This window comes from Vanacampus margaritifer, chromosome 11, assembly GCF_051991255.1.
Source record: "Vanacampus margaritifer isolate UIUO_Vmar chromosome 11, RoL_Vmar_1.0, whole genome shotgun sequence".
NCBI classification, from domain to species: domain Eukaryota; kingdom Metazoa; phylum Chordata; class Actinopteri; order Syngnathiformes; family Syngnathidae; genus Vanacampus; species Vanacampus margaritifer.
In genome coordinates, this window is record NC_135442.1 from 16,537,751 (window position 1) to 16,562,939 (window position 25,189).

At 40.8% G+C, this 25,189-nt stretch overlaps 1 protein-coding gene across 3 annotated transcripts in view; it reads left to right on the top strand.

Moving 5' to 3' along the window:
* Nucleotides 1–25,189, top strand: part of dachd (dachshund d) — a 164,009-nt gene that overhangs the window by 101,943 nt on the left and 36,877 nt on the right. For all 3 annotated transcript variants that reach the window (XM_077580064.1, XM_077580062.1, XM_077580063.1), the window contains exon 4: nt 24,869–25,041. In XM_077580064.1, the coding sequence (XP_077436190.1) occupies nt 24,869–25,041 (173 nt within the window). The remainder of the gene's footprint in view (nt 1–24,868; nt 25,042–25,189) is intronic.

The window sequence follows — 25,189 nt, forward strand, 5'->3', positions numbered from 1 at the left end:
TTATCTTTTTACAATTTAAATGGTAACCTTGAGCCCGGCCACGCCGTGCTAGAATCGTAATTCTAGCCGGCGAAGGGCGGGAGCGGCTCTCAGGTGCGTCCAGCATTAGCTTGTGAGTGAAATATATGGTGGCGGCGCCTCTCGGCCCCATCCACAATCAATTGGATTCTTTTTCCTTTAATATTTACCCGCCGCAATGAGACCATGCTCGTCTGCATGGTGATGAACAGTCTGCCAGTGGCGTTTGAAGGTGACCTGTCAGTGAGTATGGACAAATCTCTCGCTCGCAGAAATGTAGAAAATAAATCATTAGCTCGACAGGGCCACTCTACAACCCCCCAGCGCACAACTCCTCCTCATCTCGCCCCTGCTCTCACTCACTCTCGGCGGATTTAAATCAGCTCAGATTTATGATTTGAATTAATGCTTCGTTTGGTCAAAGGAATGGTCTCGGAGACAAATGATGTTTGGTACTGAAAACCATCCTCATATTGATTACCGGGTGTTGCAGCAATCTCGTGTTTATATCAAGCACTCGCCTGTGACAGGGGTGGCCAGCAGGAGTCATCCTGATAATATGCTGCAGAGTTATTGCATCGTTTCTTCATCCCTCCCCACCTTTGGATTATATTTAATACCAGTAAAGCCACCAAAATATGAACTTGTGTGATAACGATTCAGCAACTATTTCAAAATGTCTAATTAACCTTTTCCACTACATGCTCTTGATACAGCTTTCCTCACCACTGATATACGTACGTATGTACCTGCCTAACTTGTCTACCTGGATATCATACTCTTGCCTTACCTACCTACCCTACTATATAACGTCCTAGTTCCTAATTGCAAGTTCATATTTTTTTGACAAATCTACACCAGGGTTTCCCCTAGTGCTTTATAGGCCTGAGGCCAAGCTTTTCTTGCCAGGCTAGTCGTCAGGCCGCAACTGGTTTTACAAATATGCCGTTTTTGGGGGTCTAACTCCCAACACCTCCTACCTGTCTACCTACCCACCCCTCCCTACATTCTCTACCTACCTACCCTGTCCTTAACTTCCGACCTATCTACTTTCATACCTTCCTCCTTACGTGCAATTCACACTGACTGCGGAAAGAATAGAAAGCATTTGAGTCTGCGTGTCAATTCACACCAGCTGCAGTGCGGCGCGCATCGGATGCAGAGCTACGGAAGGTTTCCGCAAGATTTCTATTTTTTCCAGACTCCACATATGGATTTTCATGACGCTGAAGAAACTACGCAAGCCAGACAGGAAGTCAGGTGTCGGCATCAAGGTAGATCCGGTATGTTTCAAAATAAAACAGTTTTTTAAATAGTTTTTTTGGGAGGGAAGCTAGCTAACTACATAGCTTGATGTGAATCGGACATTTAAAAGACAAAAAACAAGCTCAGAATGAATTAAACATGACAAAATAACATTTAAACACAAAACGTGCTTACCTATGGCAGAAGAGCCATGGTAGAAGTCCCACAAATGTCCCAAAAGCATATCGATGTGACGACAGGCAAGTGTGGCTATTGTTTACCAGTAGCGCTCTATATAACGGTTGTTATCGCGTGAACTCAACTCTCCAACGTGAACCCCCATGATTTTGTGGTCTGGCGGGTGCAGATTTCCGGACACGTACAGCTCATGCAACTGATTCAGTGTGAATTGCAGTCCGTGTGGATGCCGTACAAAAACCCCTCCGCAGTCGGTGTGAATTGGGGCGTTAGCCTGCCATCTCCCATACCTACCTACCTACCAACCTTCTTACTCTACTCTACTAACCTACATACCTCTAACCTCCTTACACTACTTAACTACCAACTCTATCCACCATCTTATCCATCTCGTTGGATTACCTTAAGTGCCTTTAAAAGTACCTAAAGTTATCCCAGTTACCTAACAACCAATTCTACCCTACTGTACATACCCAACCTATGTACCTTCTCCACCTTTATCCCTTATATACCTACCGACCGACCAAGATTTACCTTACCTATAGCTCCCACTCTACCTTCAAAATGTTTAAAACAGGATATATGTGACCAGCCATGACACTGATATAATTGGACTGCATGGTTCTATTAAATCCCAAACCTCTTAGCTACAGGTGCCTCCTCTGAGTGTTTGTGTGCGGCGGCTGAAAGCTGAGCCAGCCTGTGAAGGACACTCTGTTCCGTTTGTAGAGTTGGATCGGCCGTCGCTGTCTTTGTGTTGATGTAAATTGAACAGCCTAATGTTTCTCCCTTGCATTAAATATTCATCTCAATTAGAGTTTCCTGTTTGCATCAATGTTATTAATTATAAGAAAAGGAAAAACAGCCGGTTCCACTCTTAAACCAAACTAGGCGAACATCCTGAGCGAGAGGGGAAATAGTTTTGAATGTTGGGAAAATGTGATGAGAGACAAAGAAATGAAAAGATTTTTTTATGGGAGTGAATGGGGGGTTGCCTGTTAAGAGCAGCCCCCCCCAGAGCAAACTGTGGATTGTTCCTGCGCCTCTCAGGAAATGCCACAATTACAGATCACAGACCAAGCAAAACACGTGTGGCGCTGGGCCTTGAGGGGGATAAACAGCCCCCACCACCCACTACCCTCCCCATCCCTCCTCTGCGCACTGACCCCAGCCACAACCTTCATTACTGGGAGAGAAAATACTGTCCGCTGCCCACTAACAAACACCTGCCAATTCCATGAGAAGGAATTGTTTTTTTTTCTTTCTTCTCTAGCGTGGAAGGAAAATAAAGTGTTTCACAGTAAGAGGAGTGGGAGGTAAAGATAACAATGTTCAACCTCTCCTCCTTTATTATTTTACCAAAATCTATCCATCCATCTTTCAACCCCCCCAACTGCGCTCCCCACTCCCAGCCATCTCTTCGGCCACTGGGTGCTTGCCACGCCACTCGTCCGACTCGTCACCACGCAGCTCTAATGGAGCTGAAATCCCGCTCATAATTAGATATGGGAATTCTGACTGTCATCAGCCAGATGATGCCACCAAGCAAAGAAACACAAGTGGGGAGAAGACTGCTAAAATGCACCGCTTCCTAATCTACTTCTGAGCAGTGGAGACTCAGTCGGCGTCCATACTTATTTTACAAAACAATTTACTTACACACGCCAGGTTCAAACAAACATCCCTCCACAACAGTGGAATTTCAAGAAAAATCTCAAACCACATCAAAACATATTTGCAGCTTCTCGGTGGTGCTATAAGCCTTTTTCACACAGAGCTCCTGCAAAATATCTACACCAGAGCTGAGATAGAAGATGGACCATTAGCTTTTTAAATAGAACTCAGCGAAGAGGGATATAAATGCATCTGTGTGACATGGCATCCAGCAATCAGATATTTACATTAGATGGCATCAATGCCATTGTTGTTATAAACACATATTGTCAAACAGTGGCAATTATTTTTGACACAACTGGGCTGGAGAAGAGACTGCTGGGTGTTAATCTTCACACCCCTGACGTAGTGTGTTATATCATGAGTCCATGTCATACCCAAAAGTGACCCGAGAAAAAAAAAGATGGCCAATCAGATACCAAAGAAAGTCATTTGTGGAAAAGTCTGGGTCAAAAGCAGGAATTTGATGAGTGGACTAACGGTGAGTGATATGGTGGTGGCTCACAAAATGAGATGATTTAATTTGGTAATTTAATGAAGTAGTATGTTTTGGAATCTGTGCATTTGCCGTAAAACTTGGTAATACCAAAGAGGGAAAGAGTGCTGACAACTATTCAACATGAAGTGGTACTATTGCGGAGTAAAATCAGCACACGTCTCTGACATCACTGTACAGTTTGACCCAAAGGTGAATTCACTCATTGTTCATTATTTCCTAATGAAAAAAATGGTCTTTAATTGGACCAGTGTCCTAAAACCGATTTGTTCGAACTCAGCGGTTCCGTTGCGGTGTCGACATGGTAGCCTACTTGGAAATCCAAAATCACCGCCTGCTCAGTTGGTGTTGTCCACGTACCTGGAGCGCTGCCTGCATGCAATTTGAGGCTAAAAAGGCAAGACAAGGAGGAAGCATCATTCTCTCCGTTCCAGGGTCATCAGGCTAATTTCTGGCAGCCCCACCCTCATGCTTGCATGTTAGCACATTTGTGTGTGTGTGTGTGTGTGTGTGTGTGTGTGTGTGTGTGTGTGTGTGTGTGTGTGTGTGTGTGTGTGTGTGTGTGTGTGTGCATGAGAAAAGGGGGGCTCTGGCCCCTGAGAGCGCTCTGTGAGGAGACCACAGCTGTACACTCCCAGCAGCTAATTGGTCCTTATCTAGCTGTCCCATTCATCTTCATTTTTTACCAATTACTGAGCATTATCTGTGTTCTCTGTTGGGTTTGGGACTTAATCCTTTTTGGTTAAGCTGACGCTACAGCTTGCAAATTTCAAATAGAAAGGATGAAGACGGAGCATAAAGGAATGGAGGGCTGCTGGGGAGGGCAGAAGTCACGCTAAATCTAAACTAGAAAGTTCCCATTATCTTCGGCCGGTCGATAAAGAATGGCATCGCATGAAGGAGAAATGGGAAAAGATCAATTATCGGCGTTTATAATTCAAGTTTGCAAACACTGCAGCCGCATTGATTAGGTTATTCTCGTTGCCGTCGCCGTTATTGACTTGTTAAAACCATATTTTCTCATCATCATCATCATGTCTGCGGTCACAGATAAAACAGCGCTTTAAGGGGAATCATTAATTATTTAAGGCGCACGGCGAGGCCTGAGTCATTGTCTTTGGCCCACAAACAGCACGTAGCCTAGCGCGCGCCGCTCGTCCAGAAGGTACATCAAGACACGGCAATCTGGGGCAGTTAGCCCTAATTTTGCGAGATCAATGCATAACCGGGCCCCTCCCGATATGGGGTCCGTGCTTGGTGACGCCGCAAAGATGCCCAGAGCGCGCGTAGAGAGCAAGCGCTAATTACCTGAATGTTTACCGCTCTGCTGGAAAGCACTTTGGATCATATCAGCCAGTCAATTTGCAGCCGAATGCTAAATAAGATACAAGGCTAGCAGTGTTTATGAATGAACATGCGTGTAAATGGCATTGTTATCCGTTGAAAACCTTTCCCAACCTTAGAGCAGCGTTTTTTTTTACATGACAAAAAGATCTGATAGCATGTCACCCAACAAAAATTACAGAAAAAGTAGATATATAGGATAATTATGTACCTTATGTCATCTAGAGGGATCATTTAATTGTTCCTTGATTGATCATTGCTGGCCTAGAATGCAAATTTCCGTGTTCTCTGTGTTTTATTGTCATACATTAACAAGCATTTCCATTGGCTTCCCAGAAATGTCCACAAACGCTTACTTCAGTGACAGCTTGTGCCGCCATTTTGTTTTGTAGAAGGATGCAAACTCACAAATGACCTAATCGCTTTATGATAAACTAAGTGCTGACAACCAAGATTCATATTCTCAGTTGCTAATCATCAATAAAGGACCAATATCATGAGCCTGTTTGATTCCCACATGTCATAATCGAGTAACTATATAAGCCATTAGCCAATGAATTATGATAAATTTGTTGTCAGTGATTCTCAGTGCGTTATGTGTACCTCTAGTGGTACAAGAATCAGATTTTTTTTAAATAACACAAAGCAAATTAAATATGTTTAAATAGAACCAATGAAAATATCCGATCAACCAATGGATAGAAAATGAAAGGAGACACAAATTAAGTTAAAACGGAATATGTTCGCAAAAGCCTTGTGGGTAACTGTGCATTTAAACGTTATACACCATAGCAGGCTGTGACGGCAAGACGTAGAAGTGACAAAACTAAACCATCAAGAGCTCTATCAAACTATCTTGGCTCTAGTGTGCAAAGAAAAGTGGGGATCAGACAGAGCACTGGGAGACTCTCATAGAATCAGACAGTGATTCATTGTTGCCTCCTGGGCGACAAAGTAGTACTACAAGCATCTTGTTTTCTTGACAATTCTTCAAGAGATGAGCAAAACCAAAAAGCCTGGTCAGTGTTTTAATTATAGGCAATAAAATTGGTTTTGATTTCAATGTAAAATAGTGCTGCACTTGTTAAATTAACACAAAGGTTCTGCAGTGTATGTGCTCTTGTAAGTACGTTTAAACACTTTTAAACAACATGCAATAGCCTCTATGGATGCATACACTTTTCAGAAATATGGCCAAATATTCGTCATCTGTATTGTTTTCATGAGATAGCAACTTAAGGCTTTTTTTTTTTAAGTATCTTTTCTTACAACGTCAAGCATATAGCATCAAGTGTAGCACCAAACTTCATATTTGCACGCTACAGCTTCATTATAAGTAGGTGCATAACAAGTTTCAGCCAAATCTATTCTAGGAACTACGACAAATAGCATTACTAGTGAAAGCACATAATTGTATGACATTGTCCCTGTTAGCATCGCCACTAATCCCATTTTAAGATTGTATATATATTTCCAATTACATTATGAATTCATATCAAAATTTCAATATCTTAGCTTCATTACTGTATTTTCATTCGTATATATTTATTTATTTATGCTAATTAGGGCATTTATATTAGCAGATTCATGAGAAAACATTTCTAAATCAAATTCAGCATGGCCAAGTAAATTCATGTGTGATTTATTAATTTATTTTTGGGTAGAAATATGTTGAGAAAGGTAATTTTTCCCGCACAAAAAGCTAACTTTTCCAGAACCCTTCACCAGCCGAGCCACAATGAATACAGTTTTAATTAACCATAGCGTCTCATGTGTTGGATTTATTGACATTTTAGTTGGACATTACAGTTTTATTTTACTAATGTAAATGTTTTTTTCAATTTTGATTTCATTTTTTTTCATTCATTTTAACTCTAATAACCTTGGATGACAAACATGATTTTCTATTGCAGGCCACATAAATTATGCAGTGGGCCCCATCTGGTCCCCGGGCCTTGAGTTTGCCACGTATGATCTAAACAAATGGTAAACCATGTAAAAACGGGGAATTAATAAAATAAAAGAAACAAAAAGAAAATAGTGAAAAAAGATATATTTTTTTTAAAGTACAGGTTGCTTTAAAATGTCAACAAAAAATATCGAAATAATAATAATGCACTGTACATGAAAATACAGTGGAATATGAATAATAGTTATTCTAAAGGAAAATTGTTTTAAATCTGGATTTAAACAAAGATAATAATAAATTGAGTGAAATTTCGGGCACTCACGTAGTGGCACTGCTTGGTGTTGTGCCTGTCCACAGACGAGGCCACATGCGGCGATGCCGCGCCCGCACACTTGACAGCAATCGGTTTGGTCACACTCTCTGCGCCAGCTGTCAGCCTCGGCTCCGCTACTGCGATTTAATTAGTCTGTTTATGTCCTTTCTAATAATAACGCTCTCCGGGTGGAAGGACACATCCGAAGCGGCTCCAACCTGCTCGCTGCTGCAGGAAACTGGTGGCTGCTCTGTGAATGTGGGCCACCACGTGGATGGAGGATGGCGGCAACGGCGAGTGCTTCCTTGTTGTTCCTGCTAGACAGAACCGTGGCCCTCAGGCTAAGATCTGCTATCTACCCCCATCTCTATTCTATCGTAACCTTAACCATTAGGGGATAAAGCGTATGCTGACCTGATATGAGTGTCTGGGGGCAACTTCATCCATCTTCGCGTGTAGCGCTCTTGTGGGAGTCTTTTGTCGTGGGGAAGCTCTCGAGAGCGACGCGATTTTAGCCATGGGCTGAATGGAATTTGTTTCATGAACAAGAGCTCGTTCGCGGAGTGCTGGTAGGGTGCGGGGGGCAACGTTATTGTCTGATTTATGCATTACAACGCTGTTTTGTGTTGTGGCGGCGGGAGAAGCCATTTAAAAGGTTCAGGAACAGAAGGTTGGCAAGGTGTTGTCAAGTGAAGACAACAAGACGAGCGGAGAGCTTGATAGCTCTGTCTCTAGCTCGCTTTCTCTCTCTCTCTCTTGGGTTGAGGCCCTCGCCATCTCTCCATTAGGCTGGCGAGCCTCGTGGGAGCCAGGTGACAGATAAGTCACACGTTTTAATAGACATTTCAACAGATAAATCTGATAATCATTTCTCCTGTTTAATGAAGTTTAATGTCCTCGTTCCAATTCCTCCAGCGTCCGCCATCGTTGAATATGCATGACAGGGAAAAGGGGAGTCACCCGCAAAAAACACAAACGCTGCGACAACTGCAGAAATAGATTACAATAACGCGGGGGATTGATTAAATGTTATTTACGGAATGATGCATATCAAGTTGGAGGGGTGGTGGCAAAAAAGTCGACCATTTGTTTAAGGAATGGATTCACACGAAACATTTACAGATCATTCACATTCCACTCAAATAAAATCTGAGCTCTTTAAAAGGAACCCCGACTGTAATGACAAGTTTGCTCGATATTATTTATTTGGTTGTTACTAACAGTACTATAGGATTTATTTTTCAAAAATCCTTTCCAGTTTAATACATTTTGTAGGAACATTGCTCTCTGCCGAGCAATGTGAAAAGCCTATAAAGAAAGCAAGGTAAGCCACGTAGCGTTCCTAAAGAAACAACATGCGATCAGGAGAGTCGCCCTGCCCCACGCCGTGCTCTCATCATTCACCTGACACATGCAAGAGTTTTGATCGTCCCTTTAGGAACCTTACGGAGGCTGACCTTGCTTTCTTTATCGGCGTTTCACATTGCTCGGCAGGACCCTGCCGCGATTCTACGTCACTACACACTGAATGCGTTGCAACGTAAATAACAATGGTGGCGTGCGTCCAAATAAAGTTTCTACAAAATGTATGCCCCTAGGCGGTATTGTGACCCGTTTTGGGCTCTTTGATGGTTCTGACCAAACCATTTCAAAATAAAATACTGCCTGCGGGTTTTAAACTGAAAATGATTTTTGAAAAATGAATCACATAGTTATGTTAGTAACAACCAAATAAATAATATAGAGAAAACCTGTCATGACAATCGGGGTTCCTTTTAATATGCATGACAAAAAGCTTGTACAAGGGGTTTCCTTAGTTATCAACATTGCCAACATAGAGGTCTGCATGAAGTTTTTTTTTGTGTGTGTGTGTTTTTTTAAAATTAACTAGCTCATGCAGCAGAGTAAGAAAAAGCGGCAAAAGAAGGTATGCTTAGTTACTTCCTGTATTTACCTTTTAATTGAATCGTTGTATAGGAATAACCTAGAAGTGTTTCCTTTATTTACTTTAATGATGACTTTAATACTGTTATAGGTTAGTGATAGTCATACCGGCATAAACCAAGGAAATTCATTAACACGTTGTTAATGATGCATAATGAGCCGTGTTGAAGCGATCTTTGCAACTAAAAAAACCTAGCACAAGAATATTTGTTGAAACTAACAGTATGTAATATTCAGCGCCATCAAGTGGTGAATTCGTTCAATTTAAAAACTCATTATTGATTTCATAAAATGCAAAAACATGTATTCTATCGCATCATTTGTTTTATCACTAATTATATTACATGGCTGTAGTCTCACCTTACACGAGGCTGCCATGTTTCGCCGCCATCTTCCTGCTACGGATGCCCAAAGGACAACTTTCCGAACATAGTTAGCCCTGGTGGTGCTTCCATTTAATGTTGGATCCAATGGGTCGACCGTCGCGTACCTTCCACAGCTGGGGCCTGCAAGTGGTCGTCTCTGAGTCCCGTGATTTGGGCTCCCATTGCTTGTCACCTTCTGCTTTGCTCTTGCAAGCTTTTTTTTTTTTTTTTTTTACGAGCTTCTCCCACTAGCCGCGCTTGTAAATCCAGCTTGCTCGGTCTTTGGGTGTCGCTCACCAGGCCTAACACCGGCTGCCAAGTCATTGTCGCTTGCCGAGATGCTCGTTTGCTCACACAAAATAAGAATTGGTGGTAGGCTTGCCAAGTACGGTCTCTCTGAAAAAGTGTTGTTATTTTTTTATTAACATACAAAATTACAGTTGTATATGGGTGTTTTTTTCACTTTTGGTATTTTGCTTGACTATCGCAAATAGAATAGGGCTTTTTTCCCTATTGTGCGCTAATGTGGGATAGAATGCAGCCGACTCACAGCCAATCGAAGCGGCTTCCCTCATTACCATTACAATCCTGGTGGTGGAAACACATACAGCGCTTGTCATTTCAGAAGGACTCGCTGGGGTCAGTGCATGAAATTAGCGCACGCAAGGTGTGTTTATACAGCAGTAAAGCGCAAGATCTCCCCTTGCAGATGTCGACCGCGCATGTGACGTGGGCAATTAGAGCCTTGCACACCCAATCGTGTGTGTGACAAAGCCCCTGCATACAGTCAGTGAGGCTCTATTAAAATATGTTGAGTTATGTTATAATTTTTCAATGAATTGTTTTATATAATAATTCTGAGGTATTTTCCCACGCTTTTGTCATATTTATGAATGGAATAAAAATGACATCTTACACCCCAAGCTCAGAATCTGTAAATAAAGTTATTTAACATATGTTGGTGTTGTGGCAGTATTTAATATACTGTGGGAAATTCGGAGCTCAGAAAGGAAGTATAATTTTTAGTTTGGTTGTAAGATGCAAAACGTTTGGGAATTACTGTAATTTGATGGGAATTTATCAAATGCATGCAAGATTGTAAAACTTCCCATCACGTGGGAATGTAGCACAAGTGCTTCCATTCTGTTATTATGTAGAATTACTGACAGTTTGGGTGACCAATTGAGTTTTTTCTCTCCAAAGCAATCACCGTAGAAAAGAGGTTGTATTCTTGCTGTAATTGCTGTATCGTCATTACAATCACATGTGGTGTAACGTTACGGCAACGTGCTAATGGTCCCTACTAAGCATGATCGCGTCCATCATGTCGTAGCGCAAATGTGTCGCCGTATTTACTGCGTAAACTGCTTTACATCGCCACGCAATCACACTCTGCATTATAGCCTGGAAACCTGTGAATCGCCGCCGAAAGGTTGAATGTCGTTTATTGCGCGTATCACATTTACACCAAGTGACATTGTCTTTTCAGATTGTGTTGATCTCTTCACTTCGCAAAGGTCAGCCCCTTGCGCCGCTAAATTCGAGCTGACAGAGAAGAAGAGTGAGGAGGGGCGGGGAGGGGTTGGACAGTGGAGCAGACGCATCGCCCCCGCATCCTGGCGCTCCAAATTAATCTATCCAATTAATGAAGAATGAGCTTTAATGTTGATGATGGGTGACAACTCGACTGGTCAGTTTTTTTTATTTATTATTTGTGCACGTCAACTAACTGCAAGAGACAATCAGGCTGCATTTACACTGCAAGTCCCCAGTTGCAATTAAGTGTCTATATTGACTATTACATGATCCGATATTACTGTTTACATCTACTGAAGTGTCAACATTGACAAATTTGACACTAATCAATCATAAGAACAAAAAAAACATAACGCCATTTAGTTGTACAGTACCATGTATACATCATATTTAATGGTCTATACATTTTCTGTAGTCACACGGTTAGCTTTGTGGTTTGGGAAGACGTGCGGGATTATACTCCACTGATCATCTTATTTTGATCATGTTAGGCTCGCGGTGACAATGTATACTGTATACAGGCTGATTTTCATTTTGGATCCATGCAGGGGATTTGTGTCCCTATGCTACTATGGGTATTATCGTAATTGGGCCACATGAGAGAAAAAAATAACAATTTGAGTAATACCGTAATTAGTGTCAAGCCAACTTTGTAAGTAACCTACCCTACACTAATGTGGCAGTGAAGTCAAAATGACATTAAATATTTGAATGAGTAACACTTCTCGACCATACATATAAAAATATTAGATAGCAAACTGTAAAAACAGCAGTAACTGTGCATGCCGTCTTGTGTCGTACGTCGGCATATTCTTATGATGCGCCGCAAGCTTGTTCATTGGACACCATTCATAACCTTGAAACTTTGAATTTCGGCCCATCATGCATCTCATTAGTTCTTTGTTTTTAGGCAGGAAAATAAATAAATAAAAAATTCTTCAAAAAAATGCTGATAAACATTAAGTATAACATGTAATGTCTTATTTCGTGAATCCAATCAGTGATGCCATTGATCGATTGGGAAAATTAATATTTTACAGCTGAAATGCAGAATGTCTTTCGATTGCACTCCAACCGATTCCAATCCAACCGATCAGATTGGTGTAAAATCTAAAACTATGAAGTGCTTGAATGCAGACTGTTTCAACTTCAGTGATTTTGCCATTTTAACACACTCTTTTTACGCTAACTTCTTTTTTTCCCACCCAAAACCTAAACAAATACCCTGCATGGAATAAAACCAACAAAAACAAACCCCAAATTTGAAGATATGCACTTTTAATTGTCAGATCCTGTGAAACATTTAACTGCTGGCAGTTTGCTTTGGTTGCGTTGGCACTGTAAAGCCTATACCACATCATTCACTCATGAACCGTGTAGTCGTAATGGTAATTTGTGTAATTAAAAATGTGCTATCCACGTGATGACCATGTGAAACCCGAACCGCCATCACCCCTCAGCGTCCATTTTCCTGCCTGCGCGATATGACAGCGGAGTGGGCCGTGATTGATAACGCTCGTCGATATATTTCATTTGGGGAGCCTTAGTCAAATGACAACGGCTTGTCATTGACTGAAAGCAATCTTTTTAAAAGGGGGGAGCCTTTGCTAAGTATCAGATGAAAATGATTCCTCTGTCTGCTTGGGTGTCACTGTCTGCTGGAGCTTTATTGATTGGCCTTGAATATATTGCAGCCGCTGCAGTAACAGCTGCTGCTAATATCTGCGCCCTGCTTACACTCTGCACTCCTGTCCACGGCACTTTTCACGCCATTGTCGCTTATCGCTGGCTCTCTTTTCCCCCCCGATGCGGCAAATTTATCAGGAGTGACGTGACACAAATATAAAAAATGGGCCCAAATTAGAGGAGCTGTTCCTCCCGGGAACCCGTTTTTCCGTCCGAGCGTGAAGACGCTAACCAGAGCCGCCATTGTCTTCTGTGCTCTGCGTTATCAAGCGCTGGGATGTTGGCATTGCCTGGTAAAGGTCATTTACTGTAATGAGATTTGCCACATGCAAGCATATGGCATGATTATGGAGCCCCGTTCGTTAACATTTGCAGCAAAGAGACAGACATGATGATTTAAAAGCACTTCAAGGCAGGTGAAAACGTGTTTTGCACGCTTTTTCTCTGTCTTGCACCCTATGAATTCATTTTTTTCCCAACCTTTTTCCCAGAACATGAATGAACAGAAACACAAGAGATAATGCACAGAATTGGGGGGGTGGGGGAGTCCAGAGCACACTGTCGCATTCAGTATAATGAATACTCCTCCAAGCAAGTTATTCCTTACACAGAGAACAATAGAAATAAACAAAATAATGAGCAATAATCCAGAATCTGAAAAATCTACGAAACGCTCGGTTACGCCTGGTTGAATGTGCAGTCACTCAATTGAAACCTGTTATTCAATTTACTGCAATGTACTGTCATATTAATGATAATTATATTAATGATAACGGCCAGATGTGGGCTTTAGAGATGACTTGACTTCCATCTCTTGTCTCGTCATTGACGGATGCCCACCTTTTCGAGGAGTGGCCATGTTTTAGGTAAGTGCTTTATGACGCAAAGCCTCGAAAAAAAATATACGGACTGAGAACTATAGCCCGGGGGCCATTTGTAGTCCGCGGTCCATTTTTTAAGCGGCCCGCGGCTTACACAAAAAAATGGCATTTACTGCTAATAAATGTGTTTTATATAGATATAAAGCTTTTCTAAATATGAAAATGAACTGTTTTCAAGTAACTTGTTACAAATTTCTCTTCCTAACACAGTGATGAATAAAAATGATTAATATTTACAAGCAAAATCGGTGTCAAGGTCCAAAAGGTGAACATATAATATGAATGAATCCCAAGTAAATGCTTTTAATTTATGACAGATTTCTCCTGTTTTGGTTCTTAATGTAAAGCTGGGATTCAGCTGTTGTTCAGTGGGCTTATATTTTTGGGTGGGTTCCAGGGTCTAGACCACCACAAAATCTGATAAATTCCTTAACGATTCTCCCTATACAAGTAGATGCTGTTCCATAGCGGTTAAAAAAAAAAAACACTAATATATTAACAATATACAATTGCTTGAGTGACTAATTGTCAACGTGTCCCTTGAATCCTTCGATTTTTCTGTATGTGGCTTTTGGAGGAAAAGGTTTGGACACCCCTGGTCTATACTGACCTGGATCAATTGACAAAAAACTGATTCAGTCAATGCTCTCTGTGCCTTTTAGGCCCTGTTCACACGGAAGCAAAGCCGGTTTCATTCCTCAAAAGAATCTTGTACAGACAGAAAACGTTTCAAGACATGCGAGTGTCCAAAAGAAGACGCTGAGGAAGAATGTTTAACAGCTGTAATATATATGCCAAGTCTGGAGTGGCGCTGTAGCGCAGCCACAAGGAGCCGAGAAACGTTTCTTTGGAGGAGTAATACGGCGGCCTCGCGGCTTTAAAAGTCTTGGCCTATTGGCTATCCAGTAATATATACAGATCAGTGAGACAAATACAGGAGAAGTGACAATGGCGGGTGATTCAAGTACAACATCACACTAATTATTTTGCTGTAAAATCATAAGCAAGCTAAGGAAGTTGCACAAAACGACTACGACACGGCTAGCCAACATAGCTGTTGACAGACTAGCGGTTGGCGCGCAGTCACGCGAGATTTGGAGCATACGTCATCAAACTACGACAATGCATTGTCATCGAGCTGCGACCACTATGTCATCACTGGAGGAGTATCCCGCATATGGTGTCCAAATTGGAACGTAAGAGGGGCGTTTTGGAATCTGGAGCCTGGTTCCAAAAGTGATTGGCTTCAAGCTCAGAAACGGTGCCGCCGTGTGGACGAGCTGCCGAACGGTAAGAAACGCGTGCGGATACATTGAAACGGGCTTTTGTGTGGAAAGGGCCTTAGATTAACTGCTCAAACATTAGATAGTGCTTATGTTTGGCTTTTGTGTTTCACTTGTGAAAACTGAATTTGCTATTACGCAAACGTAACTACAACAACAACAAAGGAATTGACCATGCCGTTCCCGTACTTTTGGTGGGGACTGTATACTGTATCAACAGACTATTCACTCTCATGTTCACTCCATCCCTGAATACAAATTGAGCCCACATTGCCTGCACTGAATTCAGGCTAGTAAACCACTACACCCTCAGTTAGATCAACATTTTCACCTCAAAAAAGATTATGGTCAATAAATGTCCGTTAACATTTCCAGCAAGGAGCTAGATAGACAGCTCAAGCACGTGGCTTGCGCAGGAAGGCCAAAACGTGTTTTGCATTTCCTACTCAAAGATAGGAAGAACTTTTTTTTCCCTCTGTCACATGGATGATGGATCTTTCCATTTCCCCTTTAAAGAATGCATGCCATTAGAGTGCCGGGATTTTAAATGATCCCATAAAAGTTAGCCCGATACACTTAAAGGACAAACACCTCAGTCTGCCTTATAATTTCGACCACATGTTACACTCCGCCGCCTCTCCGAGGAAAGCAATTATGCTATAGCTCGTCAAATCTGAGATGTTTTCTTTCTTATCGCGGCTCGGCTAACGTTGCTGCATTCAGACGAGTGCTTGAAAATGCTTGAAGTTTAATTGGTTGAACCTGGGATGGGCATTTGACTGATCAACGAATGACCAATTAACTGCTTTTTAAGTATTATTTTTAATGGGATGGGAGAATACTACAATATCTTAAATGTTCTGAACTTCTGTGTCCATGTCAGCTTTTCATTGCAGATGTCGTTCTTTTGACAGCAAACTAGTAGGCAGTGCTGGTGCATTAAATTTTGTTTAAACGGAGTACAAAAATTAGAGATGGACCGATATTTTTTTTTCAGGGCAAATACCGATGCCAATTATAAGTAGTCAAGGAGGCCGATAACCGATATTTGGAGCCGATATTCATTTTCAGTAAAAAAGTTTGGCGGGGGGGTATTGGTGTAATTTTTTCTTGACTTTGTTGTAATGTCTTAAAGCATGTTTATTTAACCAAGTATTTTTTTTTAACTTAGACAATAGACATCCTTTTAAATTTGTAACTAAATGTTCAGGGAGCTCCCAATTACCATACCATAGCGCTCTAGATTTCTACAGTAAATCTTTTTTTCAAAAATTTAACAGTGGAACGCCGCCACGTTTAACTCCCGCCCCACGTCCACTCAACCTGGTCCAGGCCGGGCCGCGGCTGGAGTGGGGGAAGTTGCCGTATTTGCGTTTAAGGCGCCATGAATGGAGCGAACTATATGATACATGAAAATGTGTATATGTTAATCAATGGAGAAGTGTCTATGCACAGCCTCCAATGGTCAGGCTCCAATGGCTCGTGTATGACAACCAAAAAAAGAATCCCCCGTACACTGACAGAACTTTACTCAATGAGTTTATTTGAGGGAAACAACAAGAAAAGTTTGAGGTGAACCTGATGACGCTCAACACGAATCACGCGATAGAATTTTCAGTCGAGTATTCAAATACTAAAATACTCAGCCCTAAGGTATTCCTTAAGAGGAAGTTGTACAACCACATTTTTTGATGAAAAATAACTTTTATGAGCAAATTGAAAAAATATAATTGCCATTGTCAAGCAATTTTAAGGAAATTTGCTTTAATTGGGATATATATAGGTGTTTTTTTTTCAATTGTTTTTTGAGGGGGGGTGAAATTTTATGAATCAAAAGTACTAATTGAGTACTGAAGATTTGAGTATCAGTATCAGTCTAAAAAAAATTGGATCAAACATCCCTAATACCTAATAATATATATCTATCTATCAGGTATATCCCTAATATATGTATATATATATATATATATATTTTTTTATATATATATATATATATATATATATATATATATATATATATTAGTATTATTAAGTATATATGTTGATGTCACTGATACAAGTTTCAGCATTTTACTACCAGGTCATAGTGCTGCCCATATTGCTAAAGTTTTTAATACAATTGTGCAAATAAAGACACTGAAAAGGCTTGAAATATGCATCGCCATTTTAGCAGGAAACATCATCCAGAATCTTTCAGCTTGTTGACGCACCTCAGTTTGATTTGTCTCCATCTGGCCTGTGGAATGTAAAGCATATTGTTTGCATGTGTTTCATGTTGGGTCGGCTCTGCGTGCACCTATAGCGCATTATTATCTGAGGCTCCATGTTTATGTCGTCTTGGCGGCATCCGTTCCCTCGTGTGTGCGCGTAGGACGTGTTTAACAAAGGCAACATGTTTGCTTTATGATCAACATTAAGTGCGTCAACACAAAAGGTTTTCTTCCGCGGTGCGTTCAATGACATCTTGAGGCTGTGGGTGGCTACATCAAAGCCGGATACCTTCCTCCCACTTTAATGAGAACCAGGACTCGCCTGCCTGGACTCGACCTGCCATCTGCGTCTGTGCGTAATGTAAGCGTTGTAAGTGGTAGCACAACTTCAGACAACACAACACATTTATGGAGGTTCTCGTCGTTTGATGTCGTGTCCGCCAGGCTTCCAAAAACGATAGCTCCGGTAATTTTTTTCAGCGCCATGAACAGTTCTAATAAAGATGAAGAGCTGATTAGTGCTACAGACCGCCAAACGTCTCGCTATTCATTTCCTCTTTGGGCCGCGCAAATGCTTGATATGACCACAACAAAGGCTGTCCATACCTCACCTTTGTTGCCGGAATACGACATGGGGCCATTTTATAAGCTCACTTAAATGAGGACTGCCTTGTTTACACCCTTCAGGAGAGAGTGTGAAAGGGCTTCTGGGAAATTTGCCTGCCAGCAGCTCTGAACTTGTGACTCTGTGATGTCTCAACTTTGCCTGTTGAAAATCATACTGTGCTATATAAAATAGTCACGTCTGACAACTACTGTAAAATTATTTGAATACAATCTATTGTATAAAAATATAAATGGTACCAAATTGAAAGTGGGTATTATACGCGGGGCTTAATATGAAATGGCTTAAATAAAAAATAGGCAAATGGCCGTACTTTGTGGGGTGATAACAAAAAATAATATCATTGGTTTATGGCACATTTCATACACAGCTTAAGTAGGCTACATTAAAGAGATTTAAAAGCAAATTAAAGAAATAAAAAAATAGCATATTAAAATTACTTAAATAGCGTACAGTGCAAGAACAAGATTTTCAAAAACATGATTTTAAAAATATATTGAAAGACCTTAACCACAGCTATGGGAAAACAGCATAGTTTTTGACCTGGATTTAAAAGTATTTACAGTTTATTGGGATATTTTGAATTCATATGATTTACTCTGATAATAAATTATACCAGCAAAGTACAAGTATGGAGGGAAAAATGCGTTTTAAGTGTGATGTTGAAGGTGCGTGTAATACACGGGTGTGTGTGTTATTCACAGGATTTTACTGCAATGTTTTTCGTGCATTTGGTAATTATTTCAGGGCCTTTTTCGTACAGTCACATGATATATCAAGGAAGAATGCTCCAAGTCAATTATTTTCCAGAAAATGGTCTATAAATGATGACGCGTTAATACTATATTTTGTAATTATTTCAAAGCAGTTAAGTGAGTGCAGTGTCATTACTAAGATATACAATGTTGAGTCAAAATAGTTTCAATCGTTATTATTATTATTTGCAGTCAAATAAATCACGAGGAACTTGCATTCTAAATTTTTACATTACTGTACTCAGAAGAAAGTTATGCCTAAAAATAATACATTTTGCCTGATTTTATTTATTTTTCTTAAAGATAGTAATGTATATGGCCACTGAAAAAAATCTAGGTTTTCATACTCTTGTTAACAAAAGTGGGAAAATGTTAAACTAATAGAAATAGTTCAAATGAATTTTCTACGTTTGTAGCCGTCAATGGCAGTGAATGGATGAAAAGAAAAGATTATTAAAAGTTAAGGGTGACAGGGAATTAACTCTTTGACTGCCAGACGTTTTCAGAAAAGGGATGCCGTCAGTGCCAGCCGATTTAAGCATTTTGACTGATCGTTCAAGGTCCACAGAAAATTTTGTGTTTGGACTATGGAAACACACATACTACCAAATGAAAGATTGAACTCTTGTTTCTACCTTATTCCGTTTTTTAGTAATCAACAATAGAAAATGGTTAGTTTCACCCAAATGCTCTGTTTTGAAACAAAAAACGGAGAAATCAAGCTTTTTGTGAAACTATATTATTTCATGCACTCTAGTGAATTTGAGACCTTTTTTTCCCATGAATGATGCCACAAACACCTAAACAGTGCTTTACTTCTGTAAAACACTTTCACCAACAATGAAAAAGTGTTTTTTGATAGCAAAATACATTTATTTACATTCAACAGTGTAACAATTTGACAAAACAATTTGGCAAACTATTTACAAATGTGTGCAACCGTGGTACTATTTACAATTGTGTGGATGTTTCAAATACAGTTTTTCTTTTTGTAACACTCCCCTGCGTGCAAGTGGACGCAGCAGGATTTGCACAACAGATTAGTTTTACTGCGATGGCCCCTTAGCGTGCAGACGCTACACTTTCTTGCTGGCTTTTTTTTCCGGGAAATAGCAAGTATATACTGCAGTGTGTGTTTGGCCATGTTGCCATCAAGTCTACTCTCAGGATCATGATACGGTGACATTGCGGTGGTGTTACGTCTGGCTTCCTCATTGTCCTTCAGTTCCTATACCAGGTGGTTGATCCATCTTATCCGCTCCATTCATGGTGGCATCGTTGTCCATAACCAGTGTCTTCTCCGTGATCAGACTGTACCCACTCCTCCGATGAATATGCATTGGACTCGGGGCACTCTTCGTCGTCCGATTGAACGTCCGCCTGAGCAGAAGTGCTCGGTTGTGCTCCGTGTTTTCCGGCGTTAGCATCGCTAGCCGGTGAGGCTTTATGACGTGATCATAGCCGCCGCGTCAACGCTTCCAACTTTGGCGTCAACCTCGGAGTCACCATCATCATCATCGTTGTCATCAATGTGCTCTTTAGCATTGGTCGATGCTTTTCGTCTTTGAAAAAAATTCTCAAGCGTGAGCTGCTTGCAACCGGTCGCCATTATGGCTTCCTCAGCCATTGTCCCCTCAACCCTCTAGCTCCGCCTCACGTCTTCTACTGACGCCTACCCAATCTTGTCCAAAGAGAGTCATCGCTGCCATCTAGGGGCCAAAAATAGGCATTAGACTAACTAGATCTGCTTGATACTTTCAGCACAGCTGGCCAAGGCTTTCCTCCACCCGTTTCCCCAAAAAATTGGTGAACGTCTTTTAACGTCCTTGGCGGCCCTCCGTAGGTTTTTACTAAACGTCATTTAACGTTTTTGGCAGTAAAAGAGATAAAATTGAAATTGTAATTAATCGCATGACTTCACTAGTTAACTCACGATTAATCACAAATTTCATATCTGTTCTAAATGTAAAATAAAAAAATCTAGCTTTTCATACTCTTGTTAACAAAAGAGGAAAAAAGTGTTATAGTAAATAGAAATAGTTAAAATGATTTTTTGACGTTTTTAGACGTCAATGGCAGTGAATGAGTTAATATATCATGAAAATGGAAAATGTCAGGTCTATAAACAATTATTCCAACTCCACTACTTCCATCCATCCATTTTCTATAGTGCTTGTCTTTGTGAGAGTCGTTAATTTCTGCTTACCAGCCAATGGCAGGGCAGAAATAGACAACCATTCAGACCTATAGATAGTTTAATGAACATGATTTGCCAAAAACAGCATATTTTTAATCATGGTGTTGATATGACTACGCCCAAAAAAAAGTTGTTGGTGCGCACCGACATCTCCCTGATTTTGCAAGAATACAACTATGCTGTGCTCAATTAAAGGCAGACTGGGATTGAATTGCGTATCGAGCGGTGAGTTGGTCCATTTAGCCAGCATAGTGGAATGTTCCTATTGAGTTTGACAGGATCAGAGAGACGGAAGAAGTGTCTCAACACGAAACAACCAAAAGGCTTAGCTGGTCCAACACGTCGGCCCTTTCGTCTCGTCCAATTGAAATCAAACTCAAAGGATAACCACCAGGAATGTTTGTCTCGGATGCATTGTTCTGACGCTCCAAACAAAGACAGATAGGCTTTAAACAAGGCATTTAATTAGCGCCAGATCCCGAGCTCGGGCGGCGCCAACCAATTAGACATTCCTCAGGCGTGTGCAGGTCCTATTTCACAGATCCTCTCCGGCGCTGTCTCTTACAGTACATCTCCTGCCGTCCAGTTAAGAGAAGGTAAATAGCCCAAGACAGACAGCTTCATTAGCCAGCGTCTGAAAAGCGTCAGGGCAGATTGTCGCTTAAATAGTGCGCCGTTACTGCCGTCCCAGCCGGCGACCTCTGATCAATTACAGCTGACATTATTGTTTGTCGGGAACCTTTTTCTCCCTTTTATTCCTCGGAAAACGAGATCAGGATTGAGCTCTGGCTGGAAATGTAATCTCCCCCTTTTCTCTTTGTGCTTCCTTGGCTCCACAAACAATAAATCATTCCATTGAAGAGATAATAAAGTGCCAAGTAGGATCTAGTTTAATTTTTGTCAGGGGAAATCTGCCTGCAACGAAGTTAAAACAGTAAGAGGCTTCCGCTTTCCTTGTTCTCTTATATGCTTCCGCTGAAAGGCAGACTTCCTGTTTAGATGAAGATTGATGGTGGCGGGTTATCATTTCTGTCCACCAGCTCTTTTTAATCATTTTAAAATGTTCTATCTTTCGTTCGCATTTTTTTCGACGACAACATGAGATTTGAGTTTGCCATAACAAGCCCTTTACAGTAATTGCACTCTCACTGAGGGCTGTTTTAATTCACTCTGTTCGTCCCCGCCGATTCCGATCTTTGCTTAGCCAGGCGTGGCCATAATAGCTGAGCTGTTTATGTCGGTATTAAGTGATTTGTTGTTTTAATGACAGCTAATCGGAGTTCACCTTTGCGGCTCCCTCAGGCTCACTTCCGGTAAATGATTCCAAACGCTTTGTTTACGCACAGCGGGATATCGCTTCTTCATCACTTCTAAACTTTTGTGTTGGAAATTGCAAAAAATAATAATTTAGTAGGAGAGTGTAGGATAGCTGGCAAAACGATATTAAATACAATTTATGAAGAGATTAAAGTTAAAGCATTTATTTTTATGCTTTAAAATTAAGATTAAAGTTGAAGCCGCAGTATGCATTTTTTTTTTTTAATACTTTCCACGCACGGCCATAATAGGTGAGTAGAGGTTAAGAAAAAAACATTTTGCGGGGTGGGTTTCGTATCTACTGAGCCATAACGAACCCACCACACAGTTCCCACCCTTCTAAATATGTGTTAACTTAGTAAATTTAATAAGAAAAATAGCTGTAATGTACGGTACTCTAGTTGTATTGCCTTTAAGGCTTTTTCTATATGAATAAGTTCATGGCCTTAAAAAATAAGGTAAATATGTTTCTTTATCATTACAAAAAAAGGTTTACTAATTGTTTGGCTGGATAATTACTAATTTTATGTTTAAACGAAAAGTATTATCACTAAACATACTTCCGGTTTCCACCGATGTACATCCATGAGCGTTCAAGATGAAAACATGCCAACAAATAACTTGCTCATATCTCAACCTTTAATTAAGTATTCAGGCAATTAATTACAGACTGCAGCTGCTGTAAATAGAGAGCGTAAGGGTAAGTAAAATTGCTAATGGCTAGTTAATAAATTGGCCCTAGAAGTTTACAGTGGTGGTCTATTTGGGCCAGCATTAGTTAACTTAAGGTGGCCCAAAACAGTCACGTGGTGGCCCTGTTGTATCCACGCAAATAAGTGGTTCTGATAGTTCTTGGCTCTGGTTATCTAGTCTGTCAGAAATTGATTAAAAATAATAATAAATATTGCTATTTAATGAGAATGAAATTTTGCTTTAAAAAATGTGTTTTTAGGACTCTTGTCAACCTGCAATTTGAAATTAAATACCGAATAATGGAAATAGAATACCTTCAATAATAGTTAATGATAAAATGTAAAAACTAATTGGAAAAAAAAAAAATCTTATTTTGATCGTACCATGCCAAACTGACCTGACCCATACAGCTTGGTGGAAATAAGTCTGTCTATAATGCTACGCATCTAATTTGGCAAGATGTGATAAATGTAGTTTTAACCTTGTTACAAGTTTTCAAGTCCTTTCTCGTTGACAAATTTTGGCAAATATGTCACTTTGCTGGAACAAACCAGTATACCAATCACCTGGACCCTTTCAGCCTCCAACAAAATGAAGTTGTCAAATCCTCGTTGGCCTGTGGCACATTCCCCTTCCCTCCTTTCAATTTTCTTCAAGCAGGGGTGGCCACTTTGGAGCAAGGCGGCCATGATAGGTGCTGGGCAGCCACTGAAAGCGACAGTAATGCCCTGAACGGGTGCAGTGTTTCGCCTCAAGGACAAGTGGTGGCGAGTTCTCCATATTTCTGGAAAGGGAGGACGCATTTGGCCCTGGGTGTAATGCATGCCACCTGAGAGGCCCTTGAGGAGCCTTGAATGGCTGATGGGTTGCCAAGACCCTCTCCATGATGTCCTACATTAAGCACCACCGCAATCAGACCCTCGTTTTTTGTTGTTGTTGGTGGTGGGTTTTTTAATTGAGCTTTGCCTGCTGAGCCATAATTGATTCGGTCCGAGTGCTGATACAAGGTGCCTGCTTTAATCCTTTATATTGTTTGGAAATACTCTCCGCCGAGGCATCTTTCTTATGGAAATCAACGCTTGCTTTTGGAAAAAGGAGCCCTTTCATTTCCAACCAATGTCCTTCTCTTTAGAGTTTTCGCCATGCAGATCTCCTTGCCCTTAAGCGACTGATGTTTTGTCGGAGTTGTTTTTTTTCTTTCATTTTTGCAGATCAGCTTTTTTTTTTTATTACCTTGAACCGGTCTGCCAAGTGAGAGAGAAAGAGAAAAAAAAAATCGCAATCAGTATCTGAGTGTCTATGAGGTTGTCTTTAAAGCGAACGGCGCAGGAACGAGACCAAACTGTTCACAGTCACGTTTGATCCTCAGCCGTTCAAAGTCCCCGTCAAGCCGAGTGGGGAAGGACGATAGGGAAGGGTGGGGAGGGTGCGCAGACACCTAACTGTGACCTTCTAAAAGTTGCCCGGTTTTCATGAAAGAAGCACAGCGCGGTGCTAACTACGAACCCCCCGCGGTATCTTTATTATCCCGCTCCCTTAGCCGTTTAAACGTCTTCAATTTCCCCCAATTAGGCGTCCATCGGCGGACTGCAATTGAATAATTTAAAAGATACGTCTGATGCCGGAATGGAATAGTGTGTGCGTGTATATATATATGAAAGGGAGTGAAATTCCTTCATTATGCCGACTGATAGGCTGATATAATTAACCTTAGTCACGTTTGTCATTAGCGTGCTTAACTAGTCATGGCGGCTTTCAAGATTGCCTTTGTTTTTACTGTCGTTTTTATATTTAAATATTGAGCCAATTTCCATAATATTCCCATATTTTTTATTCATCAGACACTAATTGATTCATTTTTATTGCTGTGTAAACTTTGGTGTGTGAACTACTGTGTGGATAGTTTTTATCCTCCGTTTTTCTTTATTATTATTGCGTTCCTTCTCTATTATTAACGCGTAGTAAAACATTGATGCCTTTTATGTTAACATGGAGAATTATTCAATTGCTTCAGCTAAAATATTATTGGACTTCTTAAGTGGTATTTCAAGGGTGGGAATTGCAGAATTAACAGCATCGGGAAAAATCATTCAGTGAACTCTGGACGTTTCCCCCCGTGAATATTTTGGCCGTAATACGCATCGTTGAGTAACCAACGACCTCTTTTTCATCATCACAGGCCTGGAACTGCCCTTCATGATGATGCCTCACCCGCTCATCCCTGTCAGTTTGCCGCCGGCTTCCGTCACCATGGCCATGAGCCAGATGAACCACCTCAGCACCATCGCCAACATGGCCGCGGCGGCGCAGGGCCAGAGCCTGCCTTCGAGAATGGTCACCTCTGTCATTAAGGTAACTTTTTAGTCATTTACATTTATATAATATTTTAATTGGAAATCAATTCCCAAAAAATTATTTAGAACAACGTTTTCAGCAGTAAAAAGTTAATATTTTGTCCAGAATGAATTTGATAACTTTGTTATTTTTCATGTACAATTAA